This window comes from Tamandua tetradactyla, chromosome 9, assembly GCF_023851605.1.
Source record: "Tamandua tetradactyla isolate mTamTet1 chromosome 9, mTamTet1.pri, whole genome shotgun sequence".
NCBI classification, from domain to species: Eukaryota; Metazoa; Chordata; class Mammalia; order Pilosa; family Myrmecophagidae; genus Tamandua; species Tamandua tetradactyla.
In genome coordinates, this window is record NC_135335.1 from 15605398 (window position 1) to 15621772 (window position 16375).

Below are 16375 nucleotides of genomic sequence, written 5' to 3' on the forward strand. Positions count from 1 at the left end.
GATCTCAGATATGCTTTAAAATCTGCTGAGAGATCTGCCGTGCCACATCCAGCACCTGATTGAATATCTCCAGCACAGTCAATTTTTAAAGTCTTTCTGGGGTTCCACTGTCATTCCCAATTCTCACGTTCAAGAAAGTTAGCCACAGAAGTGGGCGGAATAATATGTCCATGTTTTAATCCCCAGAACCTGGCAAGGAATTAGTGTTGCAGATGGAATTCAGGTTGTTAATCAGCTCACCTTAAGATGGAGAAATTAGCTGAAGTTATTTGGCTGACCCCACTGTAATCACAAGGCACCTTATGAAGAGAGTTCGAATCAGAGAAAAGATGTGACCACAGGAGCAGAGGTGAGAGTGAGATGATTGCTAGCTTTGGGGATGAAAGGGTCAAGGCATGTGGGCAGCCTGTAGAAGCTGGTAAAGGCATGGAAATAGATTCTCCCCTAGAGCCTCTAGAAGGAATGTGGCCCTGCTGACCCCTTAATTTTAGCTCAGTAAGACCCATTTTGCTATTCTGACCTCCAGGACTTTAAGATAATACATTTTATTGGTTTAAGCCACTGAATTTGCAGTCATTTGCTAGAAAAGCAATGGGAGGGGGAGGGGTGGGGTGGGTGGATCTAGGAAATCATTGTGATGTTTCCTTGGGTTCCAGAGTCTGCTTGTGACCATCCTGAGATAAGTCACACCTCGGAGTGTCACCTCTATAAACCTGCACTTCCTCATAAGTCATCACTTACAGTCATTGTTGTTCCAAGATTAATTAAGACAATTGTTTCAATTGCTTTAGTTAGGAAATAACTCTCAGAGCAGGAACCACACAGGAAAACATTTCTTAACTAATGCATTTCAACAATCCTTGGTTAACTAACTATTGACTGGCCTTATTTATGTATTTTTTTTTTCTTGTGCCTAAATTTCTGGCATGAAAGCACCCGGACTCTCTCTGGACATCTGCAAAGTTTATATATGGGGATTATTCTCGGCTGGGGTAACATAGCTGTTTCTTCCCTTGAACACATTCTGAGTTTTTTAATAGTCCCAAGCCTTAGATGCTTTTTATAAGGCAAAAAGCTAAAATCAAGGGGTCAGCAGGTCCATGTTCCTTCTAGAGGCTCTGGGGGGGAATCTATTTCCACGCCTTTACCAGCTTCTACAGGCTGCCCACATGCCTTGACCCTTTCATCCCCAAATGATGCTAGAGCTTGGTTTCAGTGGCCAATGCTAGTGGAATCGTAGTGGAATACTATTCCATTAATCTTCATGTCTGCCTCTGACATTAAGGGACTTCTATCAGACAACAGTGTTATTAATTTCTAGTTAGAAACACCACTTACAAGAAGCTTGTTGTTCTCTGTTAAACATGGAGATTAGTAGTGCTAGAGGGAGGTATTAGAAAACATAATTGTGCAACGTGAGACAGAATGCGTGATCCAATTAAAAGAATTAAATGAGAATTAAAAGGGGAGTACATTTTCAGTGCTACGATGCGATGTTATTTAATTCTGTGTTGGTCCATCATTAGAAACAATCTCTCCTACCACACTCTTGAAGATAGGGCTTATACAAATTGAGTTCTTCACTGGGGTTGAGTAAATTTTATTGAAAGTGAAATAGAATCATTGAGAGAGAGTCAGGGGTCTGAAAGAGAACTCTCCCAATATTGTTATAGTGAGACTTGGTTTCACGGGTCAATTGCAGGGTCAATACTTTCTGTCATTTTGGCATATTTGGGTTTATATATTTTCCTCGAGCCTCATTTTTCCTGTCCAGAACATTCCCAGTTTTTTTTTACCTGTTCTTTGAGTTTAATTATTAACAATATTCTTTTTTACTATTAACAATGTCCTTTTAGGATATTAATTTTATGGTCATATTTATTAGAGACTAGTAATAATTCTAATATTCTAATATTTGGCATATTTGCTGCCTTAAACCATACCAATTTCACATAGATTCTATAGTTTACAAACAGATCTGACAACTGCTGCCCTGTACTAGCAGTACCATGGAGATCTGAAAGATCTGCCTTCCTTACCTCTCTTATTTAACTTTCAAGGTTAAGTAAGACACAAGAATATAGACCCACGAAGATAGAATTCAATGCCTTCTAGTCCTAAAGTCCTCTGTTACACCCAATTAATCAAAGCCAAGGTGGCGTTGAACCTGATGGTTAAGGATTTGTACGAGAAAGCAGTGTGTGTGTGGGAAGAGGGTTCAATCTCTGACTGGGAAGCATAGTCACTGCGGAAGGAGAGGAAGCTACAATCATCATGAAGAAAATAGGAGTAATGGTGGAGACGTTGCTAGAGTAATTAAACTAATTCTTCTTGAAGGCATCTTTCTTTTAGGAGTTACTTTAAATGGCTTACTTCATGCTTTCTATAAAGCACTTTTTGTCCTTGAGCATCTTAAAGACACAGATTCCTGGCAGCTGCGTGTACCTCAGGCACTCAATATAAAGTTTAATGTAGATCATGCTGCTTAGACACGATTCACTTTTTTCCCCATGCGAATTCTGTTGAAATGAACATTGGAAATGATTTTTGTTTTAGATGTGTGTATTGATTTTCCCCTTTCTCCAGAATGTCATTTTTCTCTGTCCAACCACTGTCTGTATGAGTCGATATGATCACTTGATAGATTCCTTTCTTGCACCTGAACCTCAGAGCACTGAGTCACCCTACAAACTTTTGTTTAATCTTGCTGATTGATGCAGAAACACTGCATTAGAATTTTATCTCCATTTTTGCTTCTTGCCCAAGATCACCCACCTAGTTAGTGGGGGAACCTTGAGTAGAACAAAGTTTTTTAGACATATGGTCTAATCTCTTTTCACTTTTGCCTCTTGAGTTGGCCTTCCTTCTTATAATAATCTTTTTGAAAAATGAACTCATTAGAATGTGCTTTCTTTGTACAGTTAGGGTTTTTTTTTTTTATTGAACTTGCAAAGAGACAAGAGAAAATTATTGACTGTCCTATTGGAATTGAGATAAATGAAAAAGGAAGCTTGAGGCTAATTTCCACATGGAATTCCACGGTAAACAGATTAGATCCAGCAGGAAACTTTAGGTTTATCAGTATTTGCTCCAACGAATCTCCAGATTTTCACAACTGTGGACAATATAACTACCAGCTCCTGAAAAGGAAGAAGAAAGAGAACTGGGGCAAATAATCTGACTGCAGAATCACCAAGTAATGGACAAAGGTACTCACAATCCCTGGTGCATTCCCCACAAAAGCTCATTTTTACCTTATGGGGCTTCTTGGCATTTTTCTCTCCCTTACCTTGGCTCAATGATCTGCCATCACTCAGAAGTTGCCAGTAGGTTCTGTCATTATTGTTGGCCCTTAGACCCTGAACTGAGGTGATATATGGACCCCAGGAGCTCTCTTCCATTGTGAATCTGTGTAGCACAGTGGAATGGTTACAAGAACTTTGAATTTTCAAAGGAAACCCTACACAGGTTTTTGTCAAACTTTCACATACCTAAGAATCACTTGAAGAACTTACAAAAAAATGCAGATTTCCAGCCCTATCCCCAGATAGTTGGATTCTATAGTTCTGGGCAGAGGCCAGGAAGCTACATTTTAAAAAAACACTTCATGTAATTCTGATGCAGGCATCCCTTGCTGAATTAGAGAAATAATGCCAGTGGTTTTTGCCTCCTCTCCTGCCATAGTAGCTACTTTGTGGTCAACAACTTCTAACTTTCTACTCCCAGATAGTACTTGTTGAAAATACTGGAGCAGTAGCAGATGGTATTAACCTTATGTTCCAGAAGCACTGTCCATTAGTGGGTTTTCTTTTAGGAAATGAGGACAGGAAAGAATAATTTAGTATTTCATGCTGTTTTTATTTAAAAATGACATCGCCAACGTGTTTCAGATTCCTTAATCATATTTTTCTACCTTCCTGAAAGCCTTTGAAGGCAGCTTTTACACACACACATATTTCCACACTTATAAATATATTTTATAATCATTATGATTTTCTCAATAGCATCTTATACTACATTGTTAGACACACAATAAATAATTGTCATTTAGATGAAGATACACCACACTTTGCAGAGGCAAGGTCAATATCTTCGTTTTTAATATTTAATATTTAACTCTCTAGTCCACAGGACTAGAGGCAGGTGGGGGGGGGCAGTCTATGAATCTCCTGGAAAGGGCATTGATGAGTGACTCAAAAATAGCTATGAAGCACTATTCTAGATATTAAATATCTGACTTAAGAGGTCCTATCCATTGAAGGATTTTTTGCTGAAAGAGGAATACTTGGGTTTCATCCTTCCATTAGACAAACATGAATTTAATACCTAGCATGTGATAGAAGTGAAAGCTCTTACCTCATTTTTTAAAGGATTCACTAGATGTAGATAAATAGAAAAAGTACCAATTAAAAAGTGCTTTAATGTGTACATTGTATTCAAGTAAAACTTGAGTACACCTTTTGAATCTCTAGTAATTCACACTAAATACCTTAACCTTAATATAGAGACATACCCAAATATAGTTTGATTTTGTTTCTGAGCTTCCTCCATCACATCTAGGAAGACAGATCCATTCAGCACGGTGACATCTGTGGAATATGTTTTATTGATTCGCACAGAATAATGAACTGTTATCGGTGAGGGTGATTCAGCAGATGGTGCAGGGCCAGGCACAGAAATGGAGATGTTGTTGTTATCTGTCAGAGACAGGAACACAGAGAGAAATATTAAGAAAAATAAAAATGGTGTTGGAACCTTGCACACACATCCACCCCCTTCTTTTTAAACCTTCCCTTTTGTAGATAAGAATCTACTCCAAGGAGCAAGTGTCATCAATTGAAGAGTAGATCTCTCATGTGACTAAAGCAGGAATTAAAACCAGAAGCTCACTGACTTATCAAATGTTGTGTTTAGCTCAACTCACTGCTATTTAAGCAACTCAGTTGCTCCAACTCCCCTTTCTCCTAGAGGCTCCTGCTCTTTTGTTTTTTTATACATCAAACAATAATACTGGCATTTTAAATTATTATTTTAATTTTTTAACATTTGCATGCTGGCCACTGAAGTAATCATTATACTGGATTCATGGATTATCTCATTCAATTCTTACAAAAACTTGTGATATCTAATATTATTATTCCCATTTTTTTAAACATTAGAACACTGAAACTTAGAAGGCAAAAATTTCATCCGAAATCCCTAAACTTATAAGCAGCTAAATCATAGAAGAAGAAGAAGATAGAAGGAAAGGTCTCTTCCTGTTTGTCTTGTTGCAAAACCAATTATTTGAACAAATTACTCATCATACAATTTTCTGAGATTACCACCATATTCCTTTCATATGAGGCACTGAGGCCCAAGTTCTCTCTGGGAACTGTTATGCTTTAGTGGTTTATCTCGTCACTGCTGGTCTCTGAGGACATTTAGACCTCATATGCTTGGGGTGTGCTACTATAAAGGAAAACAATTTGTTCTTTGGTGCTTATACCATAGACACAAGGAGAGTCTTTGTTAACATCCAAATAGGTCTTTCCCAGCAGGGCAGGTAAGATCTGGGCTGCTGCTATTGGAACACTGAATGCTCCCTGAGGAATTTCCTTAAGTACTGTGTCCCGAGTCTGTTGGCAGTTCCATTCGCTTTCACTGTAATGGTTTGATGAGACAAAGAGGGCCTATTGGGGGGGCAGGGAGAGAGAAAGAGAGATTTCAATTAATAGGGAAGCCTACATCTATTTCAGTAAGTATTTATTGCACACTGACTGCACAGGAGGTCAGTCAAGAGGCTCCTTAGGAGTTACAGAGACAACAAAGGTAATGTTCTTTCCTTGATGAAGCTTATATGTTAATTTGGATGGGGAGGTAGGGAATGGCTTAATAGCAAAATATAATAGCTCTGATGAGAACAGATTTTCTCTGCCATGTTCACACCTTTATCTCCATTACTGCACAGTACTGCATAGGAGGCACTCAACAAATATTTGTTGACGGATGAACTATTGTAAAACAGCCATAAGATGAATACAGTAAGAAAAGCATCCAGAAGAATGGCTTTTCAAAGGAGGAAGAGCTCATAACATTGAAGTTTCGCTGAGGAAAGGCTTCATGGAGAAGGTGATCCTTGAAATAGGCATTGAAGGAATGATGGAATGTCGGGAGGTGAAATGAGGAGGGGGCAGTGCACTCAGAGAGAGCTGCATGAGCAAAGATGCTGAGATAGGAATGGCCAGGGCATGGCCCCGCAACATTGGGTAAGTGTCTTCATTTTAGCAAGATCCTTATGGGATTCTCCCTAGGAGGACTGATTGCATAGGGAACACTCAGGGCAATTATGGAAAAGAAGGTTGGAGAAGAGGTTTGGGTCAGGTTGGTAGACCCTTGGATCAGGGTGAGGTTTCTGACATCATTTGATTGACAGTGTGGGGGATCTAATAGGTTTTGAACAGATACCATCCTGGCAACAGAATGTAAACTGGATTGGAGGGACAGCATTGTGAAGCAGGAAAAATGAGGAAGGTATTAGAGTAAGCAAGGCAAGGACTAAAATGGGCTGCACTTGTACATTTAGCAAACATGCATTTGTAGGATATATTAAAAAAGAATAAAATTAGTCATGTTGCCTCTTTCCTTAAAAACTGTCTTGTTAGCAAGTGGCTCTTGAGTGGGCCATGAATGAGAATCACCTGTAGGCTTTCAAACACAACCAAGGCCAAAGCTCCTAAGTTGCTATAATTAAGTGTCCAGTGTGGGTAGCCAGGCATTAGTATTTTCTAAACTATTCTCTAGGTGATTCACATTGGGAATGGGAAACCACTTTCTAGTAAGTTCAAATTTTATAATATCCTTGCTCATATCCCTCACTTCCTCTCATAATGCTTACTGAAGACACTACATTAGCCATGCTAAACACCTTGATCTTCTTAAAATATATAACTTTATTTTATGCCTTTGGGTCTTTATCCTCGCTGTGCTTTCTCTCTTGAAGGCCTCTCACTGTGAGTTGGCCTGGCAAATACCTATTCATGCCAAAGACTCAGTGAAAATACATTTTTTTCCTACAAGTTTTTCTTGGTCTCATCTTGATTCTACCCTTTAGAGTTGAATACCTCAATGAGAAATTGCAGGAATAAAGTCCCACTCCTCAAGAAATATATGTGGTACAGTGTAGGTGTTCAATGTGTGAGTTTGAAAGCAAATTTTGTAAGACCCATCTCTTTGCAGCACTTGCTGACTGTGTAACGTTAGGCAAATTAATGCTTAGGACTCATTTTCCAATTACAGGAGATGAAAGTAATAATTCCTCCCTCATTGGGTTGTAATGTGTATTTGTGAGTTAACACAATAATATACTTGAACTAGTGCATATATCTAGCACTCAAAAAATAATGGGTGCTATTACCACTGTCATTTATTAATTCTGTAACAACAATCTAAGCTGGGAGGTAAGATGAAAGCATAAACAATGGTAAAGTGTGAAACTGTATGTGATAGACCAATAAGATGACTTAGGGTAGTCTCTACAATTGAAATTTAAGAAAAGGAAAAGCTTCATTGAAGCATTGAATATAGTGAGGCAAAGGCTGAAGGTGAGACAAGTACATTTCCATCAGTGGAGGTGAATGACATGAGCAAAATCTCAAACGAAGCAACCCCAGTTGGTATAGAAAACACAGAATGGATAATAAGATTGTTGGAGGCTGATAAGAAAAGATGAAGATTTGCTTTCTTCCATGACTCCCTTCTCCTCTTTTACTCTCTGACTTACCTGCATAGCTTCTCCTGTACTATATATATTTCCAATGAGACCATTTTCTTTTTTCTCAGACAGAATTTTTTTTACCAGTGACTCTATATAATTATCAATAAGATTTGAATTCTCTTGATCTGCTTTGGTCTGCCCTTTTACCATATGCCTCCTCACACAGGTCAGAGCCAGGACAGCCATTCCACCAGTATCTGTCAAGAAATGAAATGTTGGCAGTATCTTTGTAAGGTTCCCCAGGATTCCATTAGACTAATTAGAAAATAGCATTTAACAGAATTTTTCTTCAAACTCCTTGAAGGGAAGGATGAAGCAAGAAGTTGGGGGTAAGTAGGATAAGAACTCTTTTTCTGGCTTGATACCTGGTTTTACATGTTTCCTTTAGTGAGGATAATTTACAGAATTATCCTCACATTCTCTTTACTGTCCAGAAATACCAAATGCTGATTTGCTTTGAGCTTTTTGAAGAAAGATGAACTGTGTATCTGGAGCCATGTGGCTGATCACGAATACGAGTTGTCTAGAGAGTACTTCTTTTAGGATATGCAAGCTGGCTTGATGGAAAGTCTCTTTCCTTTGTGAGTACTTTCTTGATTGATGTATTGGACCTTTTCACCAGAGAGGATGTGCTTTTCAAGTTAACTTAGATATCAAAATGGTTCCAATAAATTAGAGAAAGAGACAGAGTTTAGATAAATGAATTCTACAGCATCTCTTTCACTAGCACTTATATTTCATAAAATGTTTTCAAATAAAGATTATCCGAACTTATTCTTATGTTATGGGTGGGAAGATTAAAACCAAGTGGTCCCATACGTTGACTCAAAAACTCAAAGAAGAATGGCTCTTCCTTGTATATCACGGATCTAGAAAGAGGCTTAAACCCCACCTATCAATCACCCTTTCTTCTCATAAAGAAAATTCTCTCCCTAGAGGACCAGGGTAAAGACAATAAGAAAAAAAAAATCTAAGTTTGTACTGGTAGAGAAATCAAAGGGCAAGACCTACTGGTGACTTTGTACTCTGTACCAAGAGAATTGGGTCCAACAACTCACCTACTGAGAACTGGTCATCAAAATAATAATTTTTATTTTCAGGAGTGAAATATTTAGCAATTTTGGTTATTGAATAGTTCCCATTGAACAGACACAAGGCCAAAACATCTAGGCTGAGTTGGTAGTAGTTTGTCAGTGGATTGCCATTGTGTACTTCTGGAAGAGGGAAGAGAAGAAATACCTTAATCATGGAAGTGGTACTGGGTAAATACATTTTCAATCAATTTCTATTTCCTTCATTCCCCTCTCTCTCTCTTTTAAGGTAAAGTGAGTATACTGGGATGGAGGGTTAGTGATGATGAGACATCACCTATTGAATCAGCAAACCTAAGAAGTTTAAAGGCACTTTAAATTTTAGACCATCCAATTAAACCGAGCTCCCTTCATTTTATAAATGATGAGACCCAGGACTGGAAAGATTAAAATAATATCCCGACACTTAGGTGAGTATAAGTCTGCAACCTCCAAGCCTATTACACTTTTAACAGTAATGTGTTGATTAAGTAGAAACATGGATTGGAAGCCATCTCAAAGATGGACTGTAAAGAACTAAATGAACAAGAGGATAAATATTAGGTGACAGTTCAAATAAAAACAGCTGTCACGGTCATCCTGTTTTTCTCAGTGGTAAAGAACTTTGGCCCTTTAACTTCTTACAGCTAATGATTTGGGACACAATGCCTTGTATTATTCACCTATTTCCAGTGTAATTCATTGTTTTCTAAAGGTCAAGTACCTGGTATATTAGAGGATTGTGCTCTGTTTTTGTGTTTGTGTTTGTTCGCTATCATTTATAGATTAGTGTTTGGCACAGGGTCAATGCTCAATTGAACAAATTTGAAAAACATTCAAGATGCATGTTTAAGGAAGTAAGAAGTAAAAGTGGCCCACAGAGATAATGAGATAATTAGAAGGAAAGGGTATAAAGAAATTCCAGACAGCCCTTAATCAATGAAGGAGAAGAAAAGATTGACTGTGGTCTCTGAACATTTGATTCTCACCCATATTTTCAATTTCTGCTTGGAATTTCTTTCCTAGAAGGCCAACCAGGTCAGAATCAAATACAAAACTTTCATTAGGGTTATGACATGCTCCCAAAGCCAGTATTGTCAAGGCAAGCTGTCCTGAGCTTAAATCTGCTCCTGAAAGGAAAAGTATCCAAGTTCAACAAGGTACATACTTATGATTTTTCTGGCCTCCTGTCTTCTTGTACTCATTTCCTTATGATCTGTATTTCTTGTCACTTGCTTTCTTTGTCTTTTCTTTGCTTCCACTCTATACTAATATTTTATTGTTCTATTCCTTATCCCCAAAGCAGAGCCTTTTTCTATCAGTGCTGTATAATTGTGACCTAGATCCTAGTATTTTTCATGAAGACCTGGATCCCTTCGGAATTTTCTTCTTTTGTGGGTGCCAAGATAATAACAATTGATTTGCATATACTACCATCTAGGACATTTAAAACTTTCAGGCTCCTCAAAATACTTACATACTGTGAAGTACATAGGAGTGGCATCATTTCTCCCTCATACTGATAAGAAAACTGAGGCTCCCTTTTGGCATGACCTGCTCAAGGCAGGGAGGGCATGGACTCCCTCACCCAGTCCCTCTCTCTCTTGCTCCATGTTTGCCTCTCTATTGTCAGTTTTCTTTGTCAGTGTTCCACGTTTCCTGTCTGCTTGTAAAGTCAGCCAGTTTATTCGACAATATTAATGGATGAGAGCCTGTACCTTCTTTTGCCTTTTCCTTGTGGTCTCTTGAAGGAAAATTGTCTCAGGACCCCAAAAAGCATGACCTAGCTCTGGAGTGAATGGCAGAGGATTGATGTTTGGAGGCACCTCAAGTTTCATATGGCTAGGAGAGACGTAGCAGGGGTACTTTGGACACAATTTTTATCGGAACTACTCTTTCAGACAAACTTTTCCTCACTTCTCCAGGAAATACAGGCACTCACCTTTCCTTTCCATGTTGTGTTTGACTCGTTGGATCATCTGTTGCTCTTGGCTTTGGCTCAGCATTCCAGTAAGTCTCAGGGACAATAGAACATTGGCAGCTTGGGCTACATGGGTAGCATTTGAATTGATCATTGTGCTCAACAGAGGGTTTAGAGAGGAGCGTTTTTCTTTACTTACCTCTGTGGTGGAGGAAATAAGAAACAGACACCCAGAAAACATTAATACTAGGAGTAGGGATGGTATTAAAATATTAACTGACAAGTATGGCACAGACATAGACCAATCTAGTGGCCATCGGCTGCGTTGCTGAAACAATGCAAAGGAGAGCTTGGAGTCCCAGCTATGCAGGCATCACTCCTTCACCAATCAGGATGGAAGTATCTCAATATTTCAACAACTGGTTTACATCCTTGACATTATGTGCTGGCAGGATACTGATCCTGCCTTGGAGTATCATTCCATATTCTTGTAGATGAGGCCTAGAGAGTGTATCGCTAAAGAAACCTGAGTAATCAGAGGCTTAGCTGAGGCTGGATGTGTTTCTGACTCTCAGTCTCTAGCCCTTTCTAACTTCCTATTTGCAGTTCTTTTCCCCTCCATCTTATTCTAACTCATTTGGGTTATTACTGAGGGTGTGCTGGTAAGGCTTTTATGGTCCCCAAACCATATATATTATTTGCTTGTCCAATTAGCCAGACATCAAGATCATAATTTATTGAGATAAACCTCCAGTTCTATTATACAACATATCCAAATCCCAGGGGCAAGGACGGAAGGAAGTCTCATTATGTGTGGAACTAAAAAGGAAATCCAGAGCCCCCAGAGAACTGGAGGAGAATAAGAAGAGTTAGTCACCACTAAAACCATGACAATGTCTAAAGAGACTTTTCCACAATACTGAGACATAGTGAAAAATCTTACCCCTTTCCAGATTATCTCTTGGGTTGATGCATTAGTGAAGACTTCAGTCCTGGCTTCAATTAGACCTTAGCTGAGGGCTGTGCATCTCAGCATGGGACTGTGGGTAAGTTATGTGACTTCCCTGACCTTCAGTTTCCTAATTTTCAAATTGTGGATATTAACACCAACCTCACAGGTGTTGGACAAGAAACCACTTACACTGTAAAATGCTGTACATATTATTACATATTGTACAATATGTTATATGTACATCTTGTTACAACACTTAGAGAGTCTAGGGAATGTGACTTCTTTATCTTTTCTTTTTTCTTTATTTTGAAGAAGGCATGGCATGACTTCTTCAATTTAAAAGAAAGAGTCAGGCAGCTCTGAATGGAGTGATTAGAGAAAGGGCATGACTTTTTGCAGGTACAGTGGAATCACTGTGAGTCAGATCTCTGACGTTTTTGTGGTTGCATACAATTCAGCAGGTTTTTTGGCATTAACTTTTTAGTTCCTAGTCAATAACTCAAATCAGCTTGACTTTGAGAACTAAAGACAAAGTTATTTATTTTGTACAATGAAGTGTACTTCAAAGCCTCCGTAGGGATCCCCTATTCTCAGGATACCATGGGGAAGAAAGATGGAAGAAAACTTAACAGCTGGCAGATTCTGTGCGTTAGCTTATATGAATACAAGAATATCTTCTGCTTATATTGAGCTCTTTTTGCTGTTGGATACAGAGTACCAGGAAAATATATACACAGATGGTATCGCTTAGTCATTTTTAAGCTTATTTGCAGCTCAATTCCTGGTAAAGACTCACAGAAGAGAAATCATGAGCCTGAAGTTACATCAGACTTTAGGGAGTCATCTGCTTCAGCCACTACCCCTCATTATCCTCAGTTTATGGAGGAAGTGAAAGACTGAGTCCAGAACCATCACAGTGCCAGTCCTGGTTGAGGTTTCGATTTCTCCAAGAACTTCTAGGGCTGTCTGGCTTCAAAACCACACCTGAACCCTATTTTTCCTCTCAATTAGTTTATCTTCTCTTTAATAGGACTACACAATCTCTGGAGCCAACACTCAGAGGGGAGTGATGGGGCTTTTATCTATGTCCCATGGAGAATAGTTGGAGAAAAGGAAATGTATAGTTTGGAACAAATAAACTCAATAATGACAAGAGGGCAGTCTTCATTATTTGAAAGCGATAATCATCATTTGTTTCCTGTGTAGTCACAAGAGTTAGCACCAAACACACATGTCTAACTTCAGAAAAATAGATTGCAACTCAAAATCATGAGGTAACCTTTAACAATCTTGGGATGTTTCTATGATCATGACTTTTCTTTTCACTGGAAATGAACAAGAATAGACAGTTACTTGCTAGGGATGCTGTGGTAGAGAAGATCTGCACCTAGGCAGAAGGGTCAGGCAAGTTAGCATGGAATCTATGTCTCCTCTTAAAACAATATACAGGGCGGGCCACGCTGGCTCAGCAGGCAGAGTTCTTGCCTGCCATACCGGAGACCCGGATTCAATTCCCAGTGCCTGCCCATTCCAAAACAACAACAACAACAAAAAGAACCCCAGTATACATTGTGGGACTCTCTATCTCCTGTCACCCTTTACATTACTCACAAAGTCAACCCATGTATAGAATTAGAATAGGGTATTTTCTTACTCTACACAGAGTCCCCTGTCAGAAGCTTTCAGGAAACAATGATACTAGTGTAATTTTAGCCCAAGGTGTACTCACCACAGATCTTGCATAGCTGATTTGGAATAATCAATAGGAGCCCCACTAGGGGCAGCTGGTGTGATTGTCTCATCTCCCCAACAGTGTCCTGGAATGGTGAGGAATTGACTGGATATTAACTGGATGATGGGCAGAAGGTAATGAGAACTCCTCCTTCAGGTTGCCTCAACCTGAAGCAAATATTGAGCAATGTCAGGAGGTGTGGTCAAGTGTGTTTGTCCAAGTAATGTGATAAACCAGGAAGAAAACTTGAAAGGTATGGTCAGGGAAAATGAGGAAATACTTCTTTGTTTCCTGTCAGAAACCTTCAGGGTTCTCATTCCTTAGAACTTGCCTTTATCCTAATAGTGATCACAAATTAGGTGAATGACTGTTTTTAATAGCGAGTCCACCTTTTTCCATTCAACTTTTGTTGTTTTATTTTAATGTCTCCTGGGAGATTTGATGTAATAGGGCAAGGGAACCCAAAATATAAAAATGGAAGTAGAACTTCTAAGTCTAAAATTGGAACAAACAGGATTTAAGAGCTTGGCACCTGGAAGGATGCACTGGACTCTTTGGCATAGTGGTTTCTGACCTGTGGCTTTCTCCTAAGATAGATGCTCTTTGAGTCTACAAGTCCAGAAGGAAAATCAGAGATATACACCTGAAAAATAGATTTCGGCCCTGCCAGGACAGTTGCTACATTGTACATGTTAGAAGTGATACCTACACTAGAGAATACTGTAAGCCTTGCTGAGGACTTGATCCTAACAGTTTTTTAATTATACTCAGGAAATGAATATTCAACAAATATTTACAGAGCATCTGCTCTGCATGACATGATACAATAGAAGCATGGAAATATCAAGATAAATAAAATAGATTCTGAATCCAGGTTTTTCAACAGCAATGCCATAGATATTTTGGACCAGACAATTCTTTGTTGTGGGGAGCTGTCCTATGAATTGTAGAACATTTAGCACTATCCCTGGCCTCTACCCATTAAATGCCAGTAACACCCCCAAATAGAGACAATAAAAAAAATGTCTCCAGACAATGCCAAATAACCCATAATGGACAAAATTGCACCCAGTTGAGAATCACTTTTCCAGTCTTTGAGAAGTTCTCAGTTTTTTGTGGAGTAATTGTGTATATATTTAACTTTCTCAATACTTTGGTCTCTATCAAGACTTTCAAACCAATGGTTCTTTTCATTGACTCCTACCCCACTCATGTACTTCTATCCTTATCTGGATGACTTTCCACATTATAATTACTTCCGTTGCTCTTTGACTACTCTCTTGCTTATCATAACTTCTTAGATTATGATAACTGGCTAACTCCAACTCTGCCTATTTTATGTCCAAACACACACAACTTAAACACAACCAGTTGTACTGATTGAACTTAAATTCATACTCACTAACCTCAAATGGGCCCACAATATGATCTGGTAATCAAACTATAATTACCTATACCATTAATTTTCCTATCCCCATTAATAATATCTAATTAAATATCATATCTTCCCCTCTTTCCTCAAAAGCTCCTCCTCCCTCATGCTTACTCTTAGTGTTCTATTTCTCTGAGAAAATTGAATAAGAGAGATCTTTTACAAGCTCTCACCACGACCATATGGAAATCTAAGAACATCCTCTGCACTCAATTTCCAGTGCTTTATATCAAGTACATTGTTTTTGCAATTTTCTATTCTCTCTTTGGTATTATTGATTATTTCCTTTTTATTGGATTTTTCCTATTACCATATGTGGTAGGTTGAATTAGGAAGCCTAGGAAAACATGCCTAATATTAATCCCCTTCCTGTTGATGTGAACCCATTGTAAATAGGACCTTTTGAAGATATTATTTTTAGTTAAGGTGTGACCAAATGAATCTGGATGGGCCTTAATCTGGATTATTGGAATCCTTTCTAAGTGAAAGAAATTCAGACATAGAAAAGGAAGGCCAGAGGGAGAAGCTGGAAGTCAATGGAACCCAGGAGAAAGGAGTGGACATTGCCATATGACAAGGAAGCCAAGGAACCCAAGGATTGCTGGCTAGCCAGGGAGCAACCCTGTCAGGAAGCAAATCTTCTGGCTTCTGAAGCAGAGAGGCAAATTTAAGCCAATTCATTATGTGCTATTTGTTATAGCAGCCAGGAATCTAAGGCAACATAAAAATGTGCTGTTATTATTTATTGAAAAAAATTTTAAAACTATCTCTTGACTTCTGTTCATTGTCTTTAGAATATTTTGCCTTTCTGTGTTGGGGTCCAATGAATTACCTATATCAGTGGGTTGATGTCTTTAAATCAGTTTTGGTAAACTCTCAGCCATTATCTCTTGAATTATTTCTCTGCCCCATTCTCTCTATCCTCTCCTTCTGGGACATCAATTATATGTATATTAGACCATTTGTGACTCATCTGTCTCTTCTGTTCTTTCCTTTTTATTCTTTCAGAGTTCTAATGAGTTCTTAATATCAAATATTGTATTTTTCAGTTCTAGAATGCCTAGAGATTAGCAACTGCAGATAGTCACTGCCATAGGGCTGGAGGGGCAAATAAGGGGGCTGTAACCACAGAGGATGGGGCCATCTGGCAGCATCTGACATACTAGAGATGGTGCTGAAGAAGAGCTGAAGGGGGAGAAATTCCCTAGATAATTCTCTTCTTGTACCTTCCAATCTCCTGCCAGTGACTCAGTGGTGACCACTCTATTCTATTAGCAGCCATGCAATTGGATTCAGATTCCCAGTGAACACATGAGGCATAATGGGCTTCTCCTAGAATCATGTTTACTTAGCCTTAAGAAAGGATACAGGATAGGAAACAACTCAACATGCAGAGATCAACACAGAGCAAAGGTGATATTTCCCAGGCTCAGATGCTGATACTCCACTCAGTCTGCACTTGGGATGGGCAAGGCTATGAGAGATGAGGCTGAGAAAGTATGGACAAGTGTA

The 16375-nt window shown here is 38.8% G+C and overlaps 1 protein-coding gene and 1 long non-coding RNA gene across 6 annotated transcripts; one reads left to right on the forward strand and one right to left on the reverse strand.

Annotated features, from left to right (window-relative positions):
• Positions 1 to 2: 2 nt before the first annotated feature.
• Positions 3 to 14935, forward strand: LOC143646785 (uncharacterized). Of its 2 annotated transcripts, none has more exons than XR_013157613.1 (3): positions 3 to 349; positions 5951 to 8337; positions 9077 to 14935. It is a non-coding gene; the product is annotated as an uncharacterized LOC143646785 (long non-coding RNA). The 2 variants fall into 2 exon arrangements; XR_013157614.1 differs by having other exon boundaries at positions 5951 to 8085; positions 8191 to 14935.
• On the reverse strand, positions 2906 to 13594 carry LOC143646779 (transcobalamin-1-like). Of its 4 annotated transcripts, none has more exons than XM_077116122.1 (9): positions 13429 to 13594; positions 10769 to 10873; positions 9816 to 9956; positions 8815 to 8970; positions 7763 to 7953; positions 5489 to 5672; positions 4514 to 4697; positions 3290 to 3408; positions 2906 to 3140 (listed from the first exon to the last, which is right to left on the reverse strand). In XM_077116122.1, exons 1-9 carry the CDS (start codon positions 13499 to 13501, stop codon positions 3079 to 3081), a joined length of 1215 nt encoding a protein of 404 aa, XP_076972237.1. In that variant the 5' UTR covers positions 13502 to 13594; the 3' UTR covers positions 2906 to 3078. The 4 variants fall into 4 exon arrangements, with proteins under 4 accessions (XP_076972237.1, XP_076972236.1, XP_076972239.1 ...); XM_077116121.1 differs by having other exon boundaries at positions 10769 to 10948; positions 13429 to 13593; XM_077116124.1 differs by lacking the exon at positions 10769 to 10873 and having other exon boundaries at positions 9816 to 9848.
• Positions 14936 to 16375: the final 1440 nt, after the last annotated feature.